The sequence below is a fragment of the Pan troglodytes genome, chromosome 10 (genome assembly GCF_028858775.2).
Source record: "Pan troglodytes isolate AG18354 chromosome 10, NHGRI_mPanTro3-v2.0_pri, whole genome shotgun sequence".
In the NCBI taxonomy this organism is placed as follows: domain Eukaryota; kingdom Metazoa; phylum Chordata; class Mammalia; order Primates; family Hominidae; genus Pan; species Pan troglodytes.
Genome location: NC_072408.2, coordinates 47,134,960 through 47,156,703, shown reverse-complemented (window position 1 = coordinate 47,156,703; position 21,744 = coordinate 47,134,960). Strand labels below are relative to the sequence as shown.

At 43.8% G+C, this 21,744-nt stretch overlaps 2 protein-coding genes across 12 annotated transcripts in view; one reads left to right on the top strand and one right to left on the bottom strand.

Moving 5' to 3' along the window:
- CCNT1 (cyclin T1) overlaps positions 1-17,437 on the bottom strand; it is a 37,206-nt gene extending 19,769 nt beyond the window's left edge. For 3 of the 11 annotated variants that reach the window (XR_010147724.1, XR_010147725.1, XM_063784732.1), the window contains exons 1-2: positions 8,322-8,907; positions 6,245-6,326 (exon numbers count right to left, since the gene is read on the bottom strand). Coding sequence is in view for 3 of the 11 variants with exons in the window: in XM_063784730.1 (XP_063640800.1) it covers positions 6,245-6,326; positions 8,322-8,479 (240 nt within the window). In the remaining 8 variants the exon portion in view is untranslated. 11 annotated transcript variants of the gene reach the window in all.
- An 84-nt stretch (positions 17,438-17,521) lies between these two features.
- The window catches only part of SPMIP11 (sperm microtubule inner protein 11), a 38,319-nt gene continuing 34,096 nt past the window's right edge, over positions 17,522-21,744 (top strand). The window contains exon 1 of the mRNA XM_001160160.5: positions 17,522-17,668. Within this exon, the coding sequence (XP_001160160.1) occupies positions 17,590-17,668 (79 nt within the window). The 5' untranslated portion in view covers positions 17,522-17,589. The remainder of the gene's footprint in view (positions 17,669-21,744) is intronic.

Sequence of the window (21,744 nt, the reverse complement as noted above, 5' to 3'; positions counted from 1 at the left end):
TTTTAAAATATAGAAAAAAGAATTTTAAAAAGTTTAGAGTAGGCCGGGCGTGGTGGCTCACGCCTGTAATCCCAGCACTTTGGGAGGCCGAGGCAGGCAGATCACCTGAGGTCAGGAGTTCAAGAACAGCCTGGACAACGTGGTAAAACCCCATATCTACTAAAAATACAAAAATTAGCCAGGAGTAGTGGCGCATGCCTTTGGTCCCAGCTACTTGGGAGGCTGAGGCAGGAGAATCGCTTGAACCCAGGAGGTGGGGGTTGCAGTGAGCCAAGATCACGCCATTGCACTCCAACCTGGGCCACAGAGCGAGACTCTGTCTCAAAAAAAGAAAAAAAAAAAAAAAAAGTTTAGACACTAGCAGTAGAAATAAAGGAAAAAAGAAACACAGGCATCACTTCATAAAACTAATAGGGCTGCACTAAATATATGTACATGTACTTGCATACAAAGAAAAAATTCTAATGGGATATACTCTAAAATGTTAACAGGATTATCTCTTTATTTCCTGTCCGTCCCCTTCCAATTTTTTGATAATTTAAAAAGTATATATTTATAAGGAGAGGAAAAAAATGGTAACATTATAAAATTAGCAAGACTTTATAGGCTGGGTGCAGACTCTTGCCTATAATCCTAGCACTTTGGGAGGCCAAGGCAGGAGGATCCCTTGAGCTCAAGCCTGAGCAACATAGCAAGACCTCATCTCTACAAAAAATCAAAAGGAAAATTCACTGGGCATAGTGGCACTGTAGTCTTGGTAAGGTGGAAGGATCACTTGAGCCCAGGACATGGAGGCTGCAGTGAGCTATGATTGTACCACTGCACTCCAGCCTAGCCTAGGTGACAGAGTAAAAACCTACCTTGGGGTTGGCGGGGACTATAACTAACTGAACAAAGGGGAAAAGGACAAGTCAAAGACTACGGTTTTAAGCCTATTAGAAACTAAAAGTATGGCATAAACTAATAAAACCAAAATAAAACTAAACTAAATTATGGCACCACTGCACTCCTGGGCAACAGAGGGGACTCCGTTTCAAAAACAAAGAACTAGATAAATGTTTCTTGAGGTAATGAATATTTGTTGTTTGTTAGGGTGGAAAGAAAAGGACCCTCACCTACAGTGCTGGAAACAATGTATAATCTTTCAGTAGGGCAAACTGACACTACAAAAATTTTTATACATTGTACACTCTGGGCACAGCAATTCCACCTATAGGAACTTGTATTAAAATGCTTATATAAGTGCACTATATATGTACAAGACTATCCCATGAAACATAATGTACAATATAATCCCATGAAACATAATGTACAATATAATAAACTAGAACAACAACCCAAATAGCTATCAATAAAAAGCTGGTTAAATAAACTACAGTAACTACACAAATACCATGTGGCAAATTAAAATAAGAAATCCAAAAAATAATAAATGGAAGTATGGAAAGATGTCCGATACATACTGTTACAAGATAAAGGCAAGCTGTGCAACAGTAGCATAGGAAGATATGATTTTTTAAATAAAAATACATCAATGCTAGTTTATGTGCACAGAAAAATGTCTGGGTCACTATAAACCAAACATTTATCAATGGTTATCTCTGGGTGGGATTACAGAGTAGTTTTCACTTTCCACATACATTTCTGTACTGTCTTAATTTTTACCATGGGAATTTATTATAATATCTTTGGGTTTCTTCTTTTTTTTTTTTTCTGAGATGGAGTCTCACTCTGTCACCCAAGCTGGAGTGCAACGGCACGATCTCAGCTCACTGCAACCTCCACCTCCCGGGTTCAAGCAATTCTGCCTCAGCCTCCCAAGTGAGTAGCTGGGACTACAGGTGCACGCCATCATGCCCGGCTGATTTTTGTGTTTTTAATAGAGACGGGGTTTCACCATGTTGGCCAGGATGGTTTCGAACTCCTGACCTCAAATGATCCACCCAACTCGGCCTCCCAAAGTGCTAGGATTACAGGCCTGAGTCACCACGCCCAGCCTCTAATACCTTTGTAATAAGAAAAACACACACACACATACAAAAATGCCTGAGGACTTGACAGGATATATAACATATCAATGCCACATTGATTATTAGGCCACACTTAATGTATTAAGTCCTCTCACATTTAAATTTGGATTCATCACAGCTAAACTTAGAATTAGCATGTTAAAAGGTGATATTAAATCTGGAATCTGTTGATTCCAAAATGTGCCTAAAATCAATCCTCTAAAAAGGATCAACAACTTCAAATTAATCAGTGGATTTTGAAAACGGTCATGACATCCAAAAGAATATCCCTATACTAGCCAGGTGCAGTGGCCCATGCCTGCAATCCCAGCACTTTGGGAGCCTGAGGTGGGAAGACAGCTTGAGGCCAGGAGTTTGAGACCAGCCTGGGCAACAGAGCGAGATCTCCCGTCTCTAAAAAATAAATATATATAAAAATGTTTGAAAGAATATCTCTATATTGGATAACTACCAGATCATCCATTCATTCAATAAGTTTACTGAAACTGCTTTAGAGAATATACAGAAAAGGGAATCTCTGTCCTTGTTAAGCTTAACAGATAAGAAATAAAAAGATATGGCCTGGCACAGTGGCTCATGGCTGTAATTCCAGCACTTGGTAGGCCGAGGCGGGTGGATCGTGAGGTCAGGAATTCAAGACCAGGCTGGCCAAGATGGTGAAACCCCGTCTCTACTAAAAATACAAAAATCAGCTGGGTGTGGTGGCAAGCGCCTGTAATCCCAGCTACTCGGGAGGCTGAGACAGGAGAATTGCTGGAACCCAGGAGGCAGAGGTTGCAGTGAGCTGAGATCGCGCAACCACTGCACTCCAGCCTGGGGGAAAGAGAGAGATTCCAGGTCTCAAAAAAATAAAAAAAGATATAACTTAAAAGATAAGGCTGGGCGCGGTGGCTCACACCTGTAATCCCAGCACTCTGGAAGGATGAGGCGGGCAGATCATAAGGTCAACAGTTGAAGCCAAGCCTGGCCAACATAGTGAAACCCTGTCTATACTAAAAACACAAAAATTAGCTGGGTGTGGTGGCGGGTGCCTGTAGTCCCAGCTACTTGGGAGGTTGAGACAGGAGAATCGCTTGAACCTGGGAGGTGGAGGTTGCAGTGAGCTGAGATGGCGCCATTGCATTCCAGCCTGGGTGACAGAGTGAGACTCCATCTCAAAAATAAATAAATAAATATATAAATAAATAAAAGTTAAAAGGAGGGGAAAATATATATTAACCTATACATGAAGAGTGGACAAACTGATTTGAGATTTTTTTTTGATTTGAGATTTACTTCACCCCAAATTTCGTCTTTATCATAATAAAAGGGAAGAATTATAGAAAACCTTCAGAACTGGCAAAACGGCTAGGAATTTCCTCTTCAAATTTCACTTTTTAACTACTCACTACCTTCTATTCTGGTGCTATCAGATAGCCTCGTTAAATGCTAACAGGCTTCTCTCTCTTTTAATAAGAAGGGTATACTCCTTGCAATCAGAGCCAGAGCAAGGCTCCAGGGCATGACTAGAGGTACAGGGGCTAAGGGCAGAAGAAAGCCAACCTGGGTGGACCATCAGCAAAAATCTTTTTCTTTTTGTTTTGAGACAGAGTCTCATTCTGTCGCCCAGGCTGGAGTGCAGTGGCACGATCTTGGCTCACTGCAAGCTCCACCTCCTGGGTTCATGCCATTCTCCTGTCTCAGCCTCCCAAGTAGCTGGGACTACAGGCGCCCACCGCCATGCCCGGCTAATTTTTTTTGTATTTTTAGTAGAGACAGGGTTTCACCATGTTAGCCAGGATGGTCTTGATCTGCTGACCTCGTGATCCGCCCATCTCGGCCTCCCAAAGTGCTGGGATTACAGGTGTTGAGCCACGGCACCTGGCCCACAAAAATCTTAATTCACAAATCCAAAAAGTTTCCTGTGCAGTTACTCCCAATACTGTTTCTGCCAGTTTCTTACATTTCAGGAGCTATGTCTAGCTTCATAAACTCTCTTTCTACAGCATTAAAAAAGTAATAATAAATCTGAAAACCCACCATTCTAAGGATACGAAATAAGCATCCTCAAAGGCATAACCTTTTTCTTTTTGAGACGGAGTTTCGCTCTTGTTGCCTAGGCTGAAGTGCAATAGCGATCTCGGCTCACCACAACCTCGGCCTCCCCAGTTCAAGTGATTTCCTCAGCCTCCTGAGTAGCTGGGATTACAGGCATGAAACACCACGCCTGGCTAATTTTTGTATTAGTAGAGATGGGGTTTCTCCATGTTGGTCTCAAACTCCCGACCTCAGGTGATCCGCCCGCCTCAGCCTCCTAAAGTTGTGGGATTATAGGCTTAAGCCACCGTGCCCAGCAGGATAACCTTTTTCTTAAAAAAAAAAAAAAAAAAAAGCAGTGAAATACTCGACTCACAAATCCATTTGAAGTATACAGCCGGTGCGGTGGCTCACACCTGTAATCCCAACACTTTGGGAGGCTGAGGCGGGCAGATCACCTGAGGTCAGGAGTTCAAAACCAGCCTGGCCAACGTGGTGAAACCTCGTCTCTACTAAAAATACAAAAATTAGCCAGGTGTGGTGGCACATGCATGTAATCCCAGCTACTTGGGGGGCTAAGGAAAGAGGATTGCTTGAATCTGCGAGGCGGAGGTTGCAACAAGCCAAGATCGTGCCATTGCACTCCATCCTGGGCAACAAGAGCGAAACTCCATCTCAAAAAAAAAAAAAAAAAAAAAAAAAATCAATCCATATGAAGTACTCATCAAGTTTATCCCTATTACCTTGGCGTTTTATTAAGTAAATACAGTCCTTCCTAGAACTGGGATATCACTATGCATTCAATTCCAAGTCATTTATAATAATGTTAAATAGGACCATTTCAAATAGCTACACTGAAAAGATCACTATTTATAATTCTGTACGAAAAAAAAAATTTCTTTATTAGTATAATTTTATTCTTCCTGTTCTTTGTAAAATTTTTTTTACCTTTTTTTTTTTTTTTTGTAGAAACGGGGTCTCACCGTGTTGCCCAGGCTGGTCTCCAACTCCTGGGCTCAATCAGTCCTCCCACCTGAACCTCCCAAGGTGCTGTGATTATACATAAGAATGAGCCACCATGCATAGCCTATTTTTCATGTTCTTAAAAGTCATCTTCCCAGTTATTATTACATAATATGCTTTCCCCTCCAACTGCTGACTGGAATTTTATCAAAGGCTTTTGGAAAATCTAAGTAACTTACATTTACTTCTTTTGCTGTGACCATATTTTATTTTTATAAACTACTTCAAAATTAATGCCAGGAATGGTGGCTCATGCCTGTAATCCCAACATTTTAGAAGGCGGAGGCAGAAGGATCCCTTGAACCCTCGAGTTTGAGACCAGGCTGGGCAACAAAGGGAGACCCCATCTTCACAAAAAAAATTTTTTTAATTACCAGATATGTTGGCAGGCCTGTGGTCCCAGTTACTTGGGAGGCTACGGCAGGAGGACTGCTTGAGCCCAGAAGGTTAAGGCTGCAATGAGCCATAATCAAATCACTGCATTCCACCATGGACAACAGGGCAAGACCCTGCCTGTCTCCCTACTCCAGCAAGAAAAAGAAAGCTATACCTAAATTCCACATGATTTCCCCTTTAATGTTACTCCTCCAACCCCAAAATGTTGACTTTAGATGTCTGATAATCTGTTTTTTGGGGGTTTTTTTGAAGACAGGGTCTCACTCTGATGCCCAGGCTGGAGTGAAGCGACTCAATCTTGGCTCACTGCATCCTCAACTCCCTGAGTTCAAGCAATCCTCTTGCCAGCTTCTGGAGTAGCTGAGACCACAGATGCATACCACAACACCCAGCTACTTGCTTTTTGTTTTTGTTTTTGATATTTTGTAGAAATGAGGTCTCATTATGTTGCCCAGGCTGGTTTTGAACTCCTGGGCTCAAGTGATCCTCCCATCTCAGTCTCTCAAAGTGCTGGGATTACAGTTGTGAGCCACTGCACCCGGCCTAATCTACTTCTTTAGAGAATCGTCATGGATGTACTAAATCCACTAGACAAGTAGACACTTAACAGGAAAACTGAAAAGCTGGATTCAGAACAGCAACACAGCACATAATGGAAGTGATCAACCCTAAATTCTAAAGTTCAAGTTACAGTTCAGTAGCAAAGACCAACCACAAATGGAATAGGTAGGTGGAATCAATCACAAAAGGATTATATCATATAAAAAAATTATACTTACATTTCCAGGGAACTGTGTGAAGGACTGAATCATGTAGAATCGATGCATGTATACTATAGCAGTGTTGATAGTCAATTGTGAGCTGAAGTGTTCAAGTTAAGATCCAAAAACAGGCAGGTATAATTCTGGAAAAGATAACCTCTCCCTCCCTCCCAAAAGGATGAAATGGCCAAGCAAGTATATACTACTAAATGAAAATCATACTTATCTCTCCAAATCAAAGAATATGTCTGTTTTCTTTCACCAAATTATTAATCGCCAATTGACACTTAGCATAATGCCTTACACATAACAAATATTTAATATAAATGTACTGAATGAATAAACAAACATCTCAGGATGTATGAATCTAGACAGATTTTTTTTAAAACTATATAAGGCGGCCAGGCGCGGTGGCTCACACTCTGTCGCCCACACTGGAGTGCAGTGGCACCATCTTGGCCCACTGAAACCTCTACCTCCCAAATTCAAGCGATTCTCCTGCCTCAGCTTCCCCAGTAGCTGAGATTACAGGCGCCCACCAACAGACCTGGCTACTTTTTGTATTTTTAGTAGAGACATGGTTTCACCATGTTGGCCAGGCTGGTTTTGAACTCCTGGCCTCAACTGATCGACCTGCCTTGGCCTCCGAAAGTGCTGGTATTACAGGCGCGAGCCACCGCGCCTGGCTGACAACCTTAATGACAACACACATACAAAAAGGAAAGCATTTTAAGGATACACTGAAATAGAATTTCGAACAAAAAGATTTAACTCCATACTGACAGGATGCTTAGGAAACAAACTTGGACATCAGCAGGAAACAAACTGGCGATAAAACAGACACCCATTTTGAGATGAACACACCCTTAAGATATACACATTACTGTCAGCCACACATTTAAATAGAAGCTGCACCCAAGAAAATTTTCACACGCAGAGTGGAAAGAAATTTAAAACTATACTAGTTTTCTCCACCACAAAATAAGTGTATTTCCTGACAAACAAAAATATGTGGGAGAGGTTACCTCATTTTTTTTTTAAATTTTTTTTTTCTGAGACGGAGTTTCACTATTGTTGCCCAAGCTGGAGTGCAGTGGCGCCATCTCGGCTAACTCAACCTCCGCCTCCCGGGTTCAAGCGATTTTCCTGCATCGGCCTCCTGACTAGCTGGGATTACAGCTGCCCGCCACTACGCCGGGGTAATTTTTTGTATTTTTAGTAGAGACAGGGGTTTAATCATGTTGGCCAGGCTGGTCTCGAACTCCTGACCTCAGGTGATCCACCCGCCTCGGCCTCCCAAAGCGCAGAGATTACAGGCGTGAGCCACCGCACCCAGCCGCTACCTCATTTTTGAAATAGAAAATGAAATACATACCATCACTCTAAGTAACTTAAGGACCCAGTATTTTGTAAACTATTTAAAACATTAGATTCGTGGGTATCCCCTACAAACGTAAACTAACATCTTTCCTCTGAAATTCTATAAAACAGTAGCTACTAATTGAGCATCTGAATGCAAAGCACTGTGCTGGACACAGAATCAAACACAAGAGGTATTATCCCATTTTATAGACAAGACGGCCAAAAATTTGAGAGGTCACTTAAACAACTAGTAGATGAGGAATGGATTTTGGACCAAGGCTGAGGCATTAATTCTAGTCCACCCTTTATAACACTTTCAGGTACTGAATTTCTCGAAATTTACACACTAGGTTTGGGAGGCAGCCGTCAACAGAGAAACCTCTGCCAGACCTAGACCCCTAGGGCACAGCGGAAAATGGGAATCTTAACGTCACCAGAGCAGATCAGAACACAATGAAGACAGAGTTGGAAGGGCTGGTTAAAACACAAAGCCGGGAAGGATACGAATTCCCAGCAAGGTTGGCGGCACGGGTGAGCGAGCGGGAAATCAACTCTGCCTCGCTTCCCTAGCGCGAACTGAGTTTCAGCCCGCCCCATCGTGGGCTCTCCCAACTAGACATCCAGCTTCTGCCCACCTTCTTCCCCACTTTCGTCCCCCCCAAGAGCCTGAGACCTGGACGCCAGAGCATGGCGGGACCAACTCCAAGGCCGAAGGCCTAGGCCACAAGGATACACGTTAAGACGCTGCCCCATGTCCTGAAGCAGATTGGCCGCCTGCTGGCGATAAGAAAGTTCTTTATCTGGGTCCACGCCAAAACGACGGGATGGGCTATTTTCCAGCTGTTCTCGAGTGAAATACCACCGTTTGTTGTTCTTCCTCTCTCCCTCCATAGTGCTTCAACCAGAAGGCAGCGGCGAAGGCTGCAGGCACTTCCCAGCGTCACCTAAGAGGCGACCCACATCCGCTGTGCGGGGGCAACTGCGACTTGACGAACTTCCGCTAAGCGTCGACCGCCGGGTTGTTACTTGCCTCCGTAGAGGAAGCAAAAGTCAAAGGACCTACTTCCGGAATGCACCTCGCTACACCCCGTAGCCGGGTTAACAGCCAATATGCGACCAGAAAAAACCTTGAGGCGAGGACGCAGGCGCGTCACGTGACCGTTGGGCGGTGGAGTGGGGTTAGAAGTTCTCGCTTAAAAACCGTGTATCTTCCCGCGAGAACCGGATTGAGCGTTGGCGCCCCGGGTCAGGCTGCGAGGCCGCAATTGTAGTGGGATGAGGCGGCCGCCCACGCGCCGCTTGGCGGTTCTTACGAGAACTTTGTTTGTGACGGCAGTGGTGATGTAAAATGGGGCAGATGGGCCGGGCGCGGTGGTTCACGCCTGTAATCCCAGCACTTTGGGAGCCCGGAGCGGGCGGATCACGAGGTCAGGAGTTCGAGACCAGCCTGGCCAATATGGTGAAACCCCCGTCTCTACTAAAAATACAAAATTAGCCGGCGTGGTGGCGCGCGCCTGTAGTCCCAGATACTCGGGAAGCTGAGGCAGGAGAATCGCTTGAACCCGGGAGGCGGAGGTCGCAGTGAGCCGAGATCACGCCACTGCACCCCAGCCTCCAGCCTGGGTGAGAAAGCGAGACTCCGTCTCAAAAAAATAAAATAAAATAAGTAAAAATGTGGCAGATGAACTTGAAAGAGAAAGTAGGTGAGGCTGTCAGAAACTGAAAAACAGAATCAAATGGTGGGGCTCTTTCGTATATCGGAGCATAAAGCAACTAGAAGGCTGTTACATTGTTGGTAGCAATGTAAAATGCGACAACCCATTTGGAGAGGTAGCTTTAATGTGTAGCCAAAGGCATGAAAACATTCTCACGTTGTTCGCCAGTGATCCAACTTAAAGGAATAAAATGAAATTAATAACATTAATTAAGAGCTTACATGTCCCGGGCACAATACTGACTTAAATATACTGTTTCATTTATTCAGCACAACTCTAAGAGGTAATTTTTAAGTACGTTTGCGAATGGGTGAACTAAAACTGCCCCTTGAGTGTGGAAAGCCTCCACCACTACCCCTCACTTGCACAGATTAGCAAGTTCTTGCCCTCTGTCAAGATATTTCCCAGCTCCTTTGCCGGGCGCGGTGGCTTACGCCTATAATCCCAGCACTTTGGGAGGCCAAGGTGGGTGGATCACCTGAAGTCAGGAGTTCGAGACCAGCCTGGCCAACATGGTGAAACCTCATCTCTACTGAAAATACAAAAATTAGCCAGGCGTGGTGGTGCACGCCTGTACTCCCAGCTACTTGGGAGGCTGAGGCAGGAGAATCATTTGAACCCGGGAGGCAGAAGTTGCAGTGGGCCGAAATCGCGCCACTGCACTCCAGCCTGGGCAACATTGCGAGACTCCTTCTCAAAAAAAAAAAAAAAAGATATATCCCAGCTCCAGCCTCTGATAACTGTTTGGTGCTGGGCAAGATAGTTAACTTCTCTATGCCTCTTTTCTGTGATAATACCTATGTTTTAGATCGTGAAAGGGAGTAAAGATTTAATGAGTAAAAAGTATTTATAATAGTACCTAGTACTTAGAAAATATTCAGTAGCCCTTATTGTTATAATATTTGTTACATTGTATTGAAATTGAAGGCAAGAGCAATGCCTTCATTTTTGTATGGCACTTACCTAGTAAAGCCCTGGCCCTAGTAAATAGTCCATAAATCTTTGTCAGATAAATGTGCAAAACACCCACAATACAGAAACTGAGGCTCTGGGAGTTTGCCCTCACTACACCACTAGTAAGTGTAGATCTTAAATCTAATTCCATTGATCTTTCCATTCACGCAAGCTGTATTCCTGCTTTTCTGGAACCATATTCAGTTTACCTCGATTAAATATGGGTAATTTTAGATAGATTTGGATAATATTAGAATCCTTCATCTTGCTTTGATAATATTTTGGGTTTTGTCATTTCTAGGCATGGGTGATCTTACTATGCTTGATTGTCATTCATTCTCAGAAGTATTTCCATTCAGGTCACCTCTGCCATATACTGCCTGTAGTTAGTATTAGCTCCATTTTACCCTGGAGAAATTGAGGTTCAGGAAGATTTAAATGACTTACTTCTAGTTATAAAGTAAAAGAACTTGGGATTTCAAATTTCTTCCCTCACAGACTCTTTACTATTAAGAGAATAAGCACTTACAAAATAGATTTTTTAGTAGAATAAGCACTTTTTCAGTTATGTAGTCATGTATGTTATCTTTTAAACACCTGTATTAGTCCGTTTTCACGCTGCTGATAAAGACATACCCAAGACTGGGCAATTTACAAAGGAAAGAAGTTTAATGGAGAACTCACAGTTCCACGTGGCTGGGGAAGCCTCACAATCATGGCGGAAGGCAAGGAGGAGCAAGTGACATCTTATATGGATGACAGCAGGCAAACAGAGAGCTCGTGCAGGCAAACTCCCATTTTTTTAAAACCATCAGATCTCATGAGACTCATTCACTATCATGAGAACAGTACAGGAAAGACCCACCCCCATAATTCAATCACCTCCCACCGGGTTCCTCCTACCATATGTGGAAATTGTGGGAGTTGCAATTCAAGATGAGATTTGGGTAGGGACACAGTGCCAAACCATATCATTCCACCCCCAGCCCCTCCCAAATCTCATGTCCTCACATTTCAAAATACAGTCATGCCTTCCCCACAGTCCCCCAAAGTCTCAACTCATTTCAGCATTAACTCAGAAGTCCACAGTCCAAAGTCTCATCCGAGACAAGCAAGTTCCTTCCACCTATGAGCCTGTAAAATCAAAAGCAAGTTAGTTACTTCATAGATACAATGGCGGTACAGGCATTGGGTAAATACAACCATGCCAAATGGGAGAAATTGGCCAAAACAAAGGGGCTACAGGCCCCATGCAAGTCCGAAATCCAGCAGGGCAGTCGAATCTTAAAACTCCAAGATGATCTCCTTTGACTCCCTGTCTCACATCCAGGTCACACTGATCCAAGAGGTGGGTTCCCATGGTCTTGGGCATCTCTGCCCCTGTGGCTTTGCAGGGTACAGCCTCCCTCCTATCTCCCTTTCCAGGCTGGCATTGACTGTTTGTGGCTTTTCCAGGTAAATGGTGCAAGCTGTCAATGGAGCTACCATTCTGGGATCTGGAGGACCATGGCCCTCTTCTCACAGCTCCATGAGGCAGTGGCCCAGTAGGGATTCTGTGTGGGGGCTCCAACCCCACATTTCTCTTCCACACTGCCCTAGCAGAGATTCTCCATGAGTGCCCTGCCCCTGCAACAAACTTCTGCCTGGGCATCCAGATGTTTCCATACATCTTCTGAAATCTAGGCGGAGGTTCCCAAAGCCCAATTCCTGACTTCTGTGCACTCACAGGCTCAACACCATGTGGAAGCTGCCAAGGCTTGGGGCTTGCACCTCTGAAATCACAGCCCAAGCTCTGTGTTGGCCACTTTCAGCCATGGCTGGAGTGGCTGGGATGCAGGGCACCAACTCCCTAGGCGGCACACAGCACACATGGGGACCCCGGGCCTGGCCCACAAAGCCATTTTCTCCTAGACCTCTGGGCCTGTGATGGGAGGGGCTGCCATGAAGGCCTCTGACATGCCCTGGAGACATTTTCCCCATTGTCTTGGGTATTAACATTCAGCTTCTCTTTAGTTATGCAGATTTCCTCAGAAAATGGGTTTTTCTTTTCTATCACGTCAGGCTGCAAATTTTTCAAACATTTATGTTCTGCTTCCCTTATAAAACTGAATGCTTTTAACAGCACCCAAGTCACCTCTTGAATGCTTTGCTGGTTAGAAATTTCTTCTGCCAGACACCCTAAATCATCTCTCTCAAGTTCAAAATTCTACAAATCTCTAGGATGGGCAAAATGCTGCCAGTCTGTTTGCTAAAATATAACAAGAGTCACCTTTGCTCCAGTTCCCGACAAGTTCCTCATATCCATCTGATACCACCTCAGCCTGGACCTTATTGTCTATATCACTATGAGGCTTTTGGTCAAAGCCATTCAACAAGTCTCTAGGAAGTTTGAAAATTTCCCACATTTTCCTCTCTTCTTCTGAGCCCTCTAAACTGTTTCAACTTCTGCCTGTTACCCAGTTCCAAAGTCACTTCCACATTTTTGGGTATCTTTTCAGCAACACCCCACTCCTGGTACCAATTTACTGTATTAGTCCATTTTCACACTGCTGATAAAGACACACCCAAGACTGGGCAATTTACAAAGGAAAGAGGTTTAATGGAGAACTCAGAATTCCACATGGCTGAAGGCAAGGAGGAGCAAGTCACATCTTAAGTGGATGGTGGCAGGCAAAGAGAGAGCTTGTGCAGGCAAACTCCCATTTTTTAAAAACAATCAGATCTCGTGAGACTCATTAACTATCATGATAACAGTGCAGGAAAGACTTGCCCCATAATTCGATCACCTCCCACCAGGTTCCTCCCACGACATGTGGGAATTGTGGGAGTTACAATTCAAGATGAGATTTGGGTGGGGACATAGAACCAAACCATATCAATAGCCAAGATCATTTATTCCAGATTCCTGTTGTCTAATTTTCTGACCTGTGCTTGGTTCTCCACTTAATCTCTTGGATTAATGACTCCATATTCAGTCTGCTATCTTGGTTAAGTATGCCACTCTTTAGGGCATACATTAACCTTTAGATACATTACTCTTAAAGAATAATTGACAAAATCTTAAACCAGAGGAATTTTCCTTTTTTAAAAAATGTAAATATTACTCCATTTCTTATAAGCCATACCTATAGGGCTACTCCTCCTATTTACTAGAGACTAGTCTTGTTCTGGGTATAGGATTCTACCATATTTCATGGTGTTTTGGGTTTGTCTGTTTTTTTGTTTTGTTTTGTTTTGTTTTGTTTTTTGGATGGAGTTTCACTCTTGTTGTGCAGGCTGGAGTGCAATGGTGTGATCTTGGCTCACTGCAACCTTGACCTCCTGGGTTCAAGCAATTATCCTGCCTCAGCCTCCTGAGTAGCTGGGATTACAGGCATGTGCCACCATGCTCAGCTAATTTTGTATTTTTAGTAGAGACAGGGTTTCTACATGTTGGTCAGTCTGGTCTCAAACTCCCGACCTCAGGTGATCCACCCACCTCAGCCTCCCAAAGTGCTGGATTACAGGTGTGAGCCACCGCACCTGGCTCAAGTTTTGTTTTTATTATTTTTAAATTTTTATTTTTTCTGTGAAACAGCTTCAGAAGGTCCTAAGGATGTGCGCCCCTCTTTTTGTTTTTAGAGATGGGATCTTGCTATGTTGCCCAGGCTGGATTCAAACTCCTAGGCTCAAGTGGTCCTCCCACCTCAGCCTGCCAAATATCTAGGACAACAGGCACATGCCACCACATCCAATTAGATAATAGCTTTTAAATACTGGAACAATATGTCAAATTTTTGTGCTAGCAACAATGTAACAATGTAATGGCTTTAGACATGACATACTTTTTTTTTTTTTCTGAGACAGACTCTCACTTTGTCACCCAGGCTGCAGTGCAGTGGCACAATCTCGGTTCCCTGCAACCTCACCTCCCAGACTCAAGCAATTCTCCTGCCTCAGCCTTCTGAGTAGCTGGGATTACAGGCCTACACCAACACACCTGGCCAATTTTTGTATTTTTAGTAGAGATGGGGTTTCACCATGTTGCCCAGGGTGGTCTTGAATTCCTGGCCTCAGGGGATCCAACCACCTCAGCCTCCCAAAGTGCAGGGATTACAGGCGTAAGCGACCACGCCCAGCCAGACATGATACAGGCTTTAAAACTTAATCTGAATTATTAACATTTTCTCTATCACTTCCTTAAGTTCAGACAATCAACTAAATGAATAAATCAAGCTTTGTAACATTTGCCAATTTCTGTGATATAAATCCTCCCACCATGCCTGATTTCAATATGCCCATATGACATCACTGATCATAAAATTGGGAAAAGAGGCACACACCATCACATATTATTTTCTCCAGACAGATAAAATAGATAGGGCGTTCCAGTTTCCAGTCTGACAGGTAAAGAGCTTGGAAGTCATCACTCCCATTTTCACAAGAAGGAAAAAGCCAAACAAACTGAAACTTAACAACCCTTCTTAGACCCTTCAGAGAATCAAGGTTCCAGGGCCAACCTTCACCCCAAAATCTGGAGAAACATTTGGACTCAAAATAGGTGGAACACAGAATCATGACTTAGTTGGAGGAAAAGCTACTACTGGAACCAGCAACTGGTAGAAATACTTATAGGGCAATTGACTAAGTGCTGGAGACTGAACATGGACTAGCTTGAGATATTTTTTTAAACTCCTAGAGACCCAGTGTTAAGCAGTCCCCCACATTTTTGTGAGTTTTGCTTCCAACAGGGAGAGAGAGAAGTTAGCCATTTTGAAATACACCCAGAGCATTCTGTGCTCCTTAACAAAGGCCTGCCTTCAAGGGAAACTGTTGAACACAGCCTAACCAATGTGGGAGAAAGGATATACCCAACAGAAGCCTCCTCTTGTCTTCCTGTTTCATGTGAGAGAGGGAAAAAATGATACAGTTGTGAAGGTTACAGCCCAGGGATACACGTGCAATAAAAGACAGACCTAATAATAGAATTATGGAATCCTTTCCCCCCATCCACCTTAATAGGGCTCCTGTATAATAATGGGATTACAACTGAAAAAAACTGCAAGGCCCAGACCCTATTTCAGGAAGAGTCTCTAAGGAAAGTCAAAGAGCAAGGGAGGCAAAAACAAGGACACCAGAGGAAATTTTAGCATCTAACACTTACAGCTATAGCAAACAGTAAACACAACCTAATTCCTAGCCATATAAACTCAAAACCTGACCCTTACCCAATACATAATGTCCAACTTAAAACAATTATATGGCATGCTAAAATGTAAACAAACTATATATACATAATATATAATATGTGTATATATATATATTATGTGTGTGTGTATATATATATATATATATAAAATCTAGAAAGACAAAGCAAGGCCAGGAGCAATGGCTCACGCCTGCAATCCCAGCATTTTGGGAGGCTGAGGTGGGTGGATCACCTGAGGTCAGGAGTTCGAGACCAGCCTGGCCAACATGGCAAAACCCCATCTCTACTAAAAATACAAAAATTAGTTAGGCAAGGTGGCAGACACCTGTAATCCCAGCTACTCAGGGGGCTGAGGCAGAAGAATTGCTTGAACCCAGGAGGCGGAGGTTGCAGTGAGCTGAGAACGTGCCCCTGCACTCCAGCCTGGGCGACAGAGTGAGACTCCATCTCAAAAAAGACAAATCAAGCATCAGAACCAGACTCACATATGGCAGAAATTTTGGAATTATCAGACTGAGATTTTAAAATAACTATTAACATGTTAAGGACACTAATGGAAAAAGAGGACAACATTCAAGAACAAAGGGTAACGTAAGCAAAGAGATGAAAACTCTAAAGAATCAAAAGGAAATGCTAGAAATAAAAAACACTGTAACAGAAATGCAGAATGCCTTTGGTGGGCTCATCAGTAGACTGGGCATGACAAAGGAAAAAAATCAGTGAGATTGAAAATATGTCAATAGGAAACTTCCCAAACAGAAAAACAAAGAGAAAAACGAATGAAAAAAGAGTGGCATATCCAGATGCAATGGAAGTAAATAAACTCATGAGCATAGATAAGAGTAAAATAATCAGGAAGAGATGAGTTGTTAGTATTTACTACTTTTATTTTATTTTATGACAAGATCTGGCTCTATTGCCAGTCTGGAGTGCAATGGCACAATCTCAGCTCACTGCAACCTCCACCACACAGGCTCAAGCCATCTTCCCACCTCAGCCTCCCAAGTAGCTGAGACTACAGTCATGTACCACATCCAACTAATTTCTGTGGGTTTTATTTTTTTGTAGAGACAGGGTTTCACCATGGTGCCCAGCCTGATTTCAAACTTGTGAGCTCAAGAGATCCATCTGTCTCGGCCTCCCAAAGTGGTGGGATTACAGGTGTGAGACACCACACCCAATGTACTACCTTTATTTTTAATATAACATTCAATTGTAAGTTTAGTTAATTTGATTTTTAATAATGCCTTGTTTAACAACCAATTCACAAAATTAATGAAAATTTAACAAGCTTTCAAAAGTCACTATGGATTGGCACACCACTGCTGAAACAAAGACTCATTGAAAGTATCCTATTCAGATTTCTTTTTTTTCCTGAATATAAGGCTGGATAACTATTAACATTTAAATACTGGTGGGGCGTGGTGGCTCACACCTGTAATCCCAGCACTTTGGGAGGCCGAGGAGGGCAGATCACTTGAGGTCAGCAGTTCAAGACCAGGCTGGTCAACCCTGTCTCTACCAAAAATACAAAAATTAGCCAGGTGTGGTGGCGCGCCCCTGTAATCCCAGCTACTCGGAAGGCTGAGGCATGAGGATCTCTTGAAACCTGGAGGCAGAGGTTGCAGTGAGCCGAGAAGGCGCCATTGCGCTCCAGCCTGGGCAACAGAGGGAGACTCTTAAAAAAAAAAAAAATTAAGTTTCCATTATGTGTTGAACACCGTTCTAAGGAAATATGCATATATTATCTCATTTGATTCTCATAACTGTCAGATATTGTCATTGTCATTTTTTTAATTTAAAATTGAAAATGGAGGCTTAGTTAATCTATTCAAAGTCAGACACCTAGAATATGGCATAACTAAGATATGAGCCCAGGTCAGTGCTCTTTCTACTCACTGCCTTCTGAAGCTTACACTGGAAGACTAGGTCAAGAAAAGGTGTACTGACAATTGATTCCTCCATTTTCCTGAAGTTATTTAGCCCACTCCCACTCCAGCTCCACTGTGAACCTATAAATCCTGTGCCTCATTAGACAAAGGGAGTGTCAGTTGTGGTAATTCTTAGGACATTACCATGGTTACCAGGCACAGAGTCCAGTGCCCCAACCTGGACGTTCCAGAAGAGGCCAGGGAGGATCTGAGATGGCCTTCTTCAACTTGTATCTATTGGGATATCAAAATTCCTTTCAGAACAAGAAAAGGAACACAACTGAAGAAACAAGTAAGGGGAATATAGGGTAGAGGGTTAGAAGGGCCACTTCTTTACCTAGATGCTTCATAGCCACTTCCTAAATATTTATTTTCCTACCTGGGGTTAGAGATTTATCCTCCAAGGCCAACAGTTACACTAGTTAAAATTGTGGAATAGGGACAATATCCTTTCAGCTTTGCTCTCCTGTCATTTAATATCCTTATTAAGACACACAATTTGGGCCAGGTGCAGTAGCTCACATGCAATTCCAGCACTTTGGGAGGCTAAGGCAGGAGGATTGCTTGAGTCCAGGAGTTCAAGACCAGCCTGGGCAACATAGTAAGACCACATCTCTATGAAAAGTTACACAAATTAGCTGGGTGTGGTGGTGCATGCCTGTGGTCCTAGCTACTTGGGAGGCTGAAGTGGGAGAATCACTTGAGCCCAGGAGGTCAAGGATGAAGTGAGCCATGATCACACCACTGTACTCCAGCCTGGGCGACAGAGCGAAACCATCTCAAAAAAAAAAAGACACACAATTTGTTCAACCAAATAAGTGTATTCTTAGTCATTCGTTTGCTCATTTAACCAACATTTGTTAAGCACCAGGCTTTATGTGCCTGGCATTATGTTGGTGACTAGGGTTAAGACCTCTGCTATAAAGTGACTATCTGATGAGAAAGATAAGTGTGCAAACAAAAATTGCAATATATTGTATGATTACATTAAATATGGAATGTTCTAGAGCCACTAAGAAGGAAGTACCTGATACTATTGGATTTGGAATAAGAACGGGGGAGTGGAGGATGGGGGAATCCTTCAGAGAAGACTTCACACAGGAAATGCTTCCAGAACTGGGTGTTAAAGGATGATTGGAGTTCACTAAAAAGAAGGGGATGGCCGGGTGCGGTGGCTCACGCCTGTAATCCCAACACTTTGGGAGGCCGAGGCGGGCAGATCACGAGGTCAGGAGATCAAGACCATCCTGGCTAACACGGTGAAACCCCGTCTCTACTAAAAATACAAACAATTAGCCGAGCGTGATGGCGGGCGCCTGTAGTCCCAGCTACTTGGGAGGCTGAGGCAGGAGAATGGTGTGAACCCGGGAGGCGGAGCTTGCAGTGAGCTGAAATCAAGCCACTGCACTCCAGCCTGGGCGACAGAGCGAGACTCTGTCTCAAAAAAAAAAAAAAAAAAGAAGGGGATATGACAAAGGAACAGAGACCTAAGAGAGAACCATATTAAGTGAATTCCAAGTTCGTGGGTACAGATAAAGGGTAAAGTGGAGAGGTGCTGGGAGGCAGACGTTGAAAACTAGGAAGGGGCCAGATAATTGAGGATGCTGTTAGCCATGCTAAGCATTTTAACTTTATAGACAGCCATTGAATTTTTAGTAGGCAGTGAGCAGATCTACATTAGATTCAAAATGCCTAGCCATGCCTCACACATAATAGAGGTTGCATAAATATTTGTAGGGTGAATGGATGAATAAATAAGTTTGAATAACTGTAAAACAGGAAGCTAGGGGAGGCTTTACAGGAGATATGACAATTGATTTACATCTTAAAAGATGAATTGTTGCCGGGCACAGCGGCTCACGCCTGTAATCCCAGCACTTTGAGAGACTGAGGCGGGCAGATCATGAAGTCAAGAGATCAAGACCATCCTGGCCAACATGGTGAAACCCCATCTCTACTAAAAATACAAAAAAAGAGCCAGGCGCGGTGGCTCACGCCTGTAATCCCAGCACTTTGGGAGGCCGAGGTGGGCAGATCACGAGGTCAGGAGTTCGAGACCAGCCTGACCAACATAGTGAAACCCCGTCTCTACTAAAAATACAAAAAATAGCCAGGCGTGGTGGTGTGTGCCTGTAACCCCAGCTACTTAGGAGGCTGAGGCAGGAGAATTGCTTGAACCTAGGAAGTGGAGGTTGCAGTGAGCTGAGATTGAGCCACTGCACTCCAGCCTAGGCAACAGAGTGAGACTCCATCTCAAAAAAAAAAAAAAAAATACAAAAAAAATTTGCTGGGCATGGCGGTGCATGCCTGTAATCCCAGTGACCCAGGAGGCTGAGGCAGGAGAATCGCTTGAACCGGGGAGGCAGAGGTTGCAGTGAGCCGAGATCGCGCCACTGCACTTCAGCCTGGCAACAGAGCAAGACTCCGTCTAAAAAAAAAAAAAAAAAAAAAGATTGTAAAGAACAATCTTACACAGGCCTCCATTGGTCATTCTCTGTCCTCTGCAATTCCATCAAAGAAGTTCTGTTTTACTATCCAGCTTCCAGGCAAGATTTGTACAAAGGGTACCCCTGATGGACCTTAGAGACTCCTTAATATCCTTATACAAGCCCTTCCCCTCCCAACCCCAACTGGGTCCCAGCATTATGCCATGGGACTGTTTTTATCTCCAAATAAAGAGGAGCTCTTCTCTACCCTCTTTCAGAAAAACAAACTCTTTGAGAAACCTACAAATTTCCCTTTTTCCAGGCCAAGATTAAGCCTCTCCTGGCTGCTCCAATCCTACCTACCCCTACTAGATAGAATTCTCTCACCATGAAGAAACTGAGTGTACAGCCGACCAGTTGTCCTACCCAGTTAGCTACTTAAGCACTGTTGAACAAGACTTGATACTGATCCAAAGAGGCCTGGGCATCATTTCTTTATAGGCTAGACAAAGTGGAAGATTTTACTTTATAAAAATCAGAGCCCTCTGTGGGATGACAGAGAAGTATCCCGATATCATCTACTATCTAAGTTTTCTCATTCTGGTGACAGAAAATCAGAGGCAGGAGGTTTGGCCAAACCTGTGGAACGTAAGGTTAGAGGGAAGATTGAACATCAAATATGACACCCCTACTCCCTGCTTGCTTCCCCTCCACCCCAATTTTATACCCTCCAGTTACTCTCGCAAAATATGGACAAAGGATTTCAACTTGCCAGTTTCTAATTAATCCATACTTTTGTTGGCTCAAGCACTTTATAATAAACAACTACTTATTATGCAGTATACCAGGCACTGTACTAAGCACGCTACATGCTTAATTTCATTTAATACTCTAACATTCCTGTGAAGTAGGTATTACTGTTCCCTTTTTATCAGTAAGAAAACTGAGGCTCAGGCCGGGCATGGTGGCTCACACCTGTAATCCCAGCGCTTTGGGAGGCCGAGGCGGGTGGATCACCTGAGGTCAGGAGTTCGAGACCAGCCTGGCCAACGTGGTGAAACTCCACCTCTACTAAAAATACAAAAATTAGCCAGGCATGGTGGCACATGCCTGTAATCCCAGTTACTCAGGAGGCCGAGGCAGGAGAATTGCTTGAACCCAGGAGGCAGAGGTTGCAGTGAAGCGTGATCGCACCATTGCACTCCAGCCTGGGTGACAAAAGCAAAACTCTGTCCCTGCCCCCCAAAAAAAGAAAAGAAAACTGAGGTTCAAAGAGGTTAACTTACTTATGCAAGACCACAGCAATAGAGCCAGAATTTGATTCCAAATTGTCTAACTTATCTGTCTGTGCTCTTAAACACATTATTTATGAGGACAAATGATGCAGGTCTTTTTCCTGTAAGCAGGCCACTGTACAAATGATTGATGGTCAGCCTTTCTAGGTGAATCTGTTAACCCCCAAACCCTGAATTCAAATGTCAGTTGGGCTTTCATAAAGAATTACTCACGGCCGGGCGCGGTGGCTCATGCCTGTAATCCCAGCACTTTGGAAGGCCAAGGTGGGCGGATCATGAGGTCAGGAGATCGATACCATCCTGGCTAACACAGAGAAACCCCGTCTCTATTAAAAATACAAAAATTAGCCAGGTGTGGCAGCGTGTGCCTGTAGTCCCAGCTGCTGGGGAGGCTGAGGCAGGAGAATGGCGTGAACCCGGGAGGCGGAGCTTGCAGTGAGCCGAGATTGCGCCACTGCCCTCCAGCCTGGGCGACAGAGCGAGACTCCATCTCAAAAAAAAAAAAAGAATTATTCACTTCTCCCCAGCAAGTGGTTCTTAGGAGCTCACCATTCACTGGCGCTAAATGGTAACTTTGCTAATGGCCAGAATTGTTGACTTAACTACTGTATAGAGTCAAAACCTTGCAGCCTCCTCCCATAACCCCT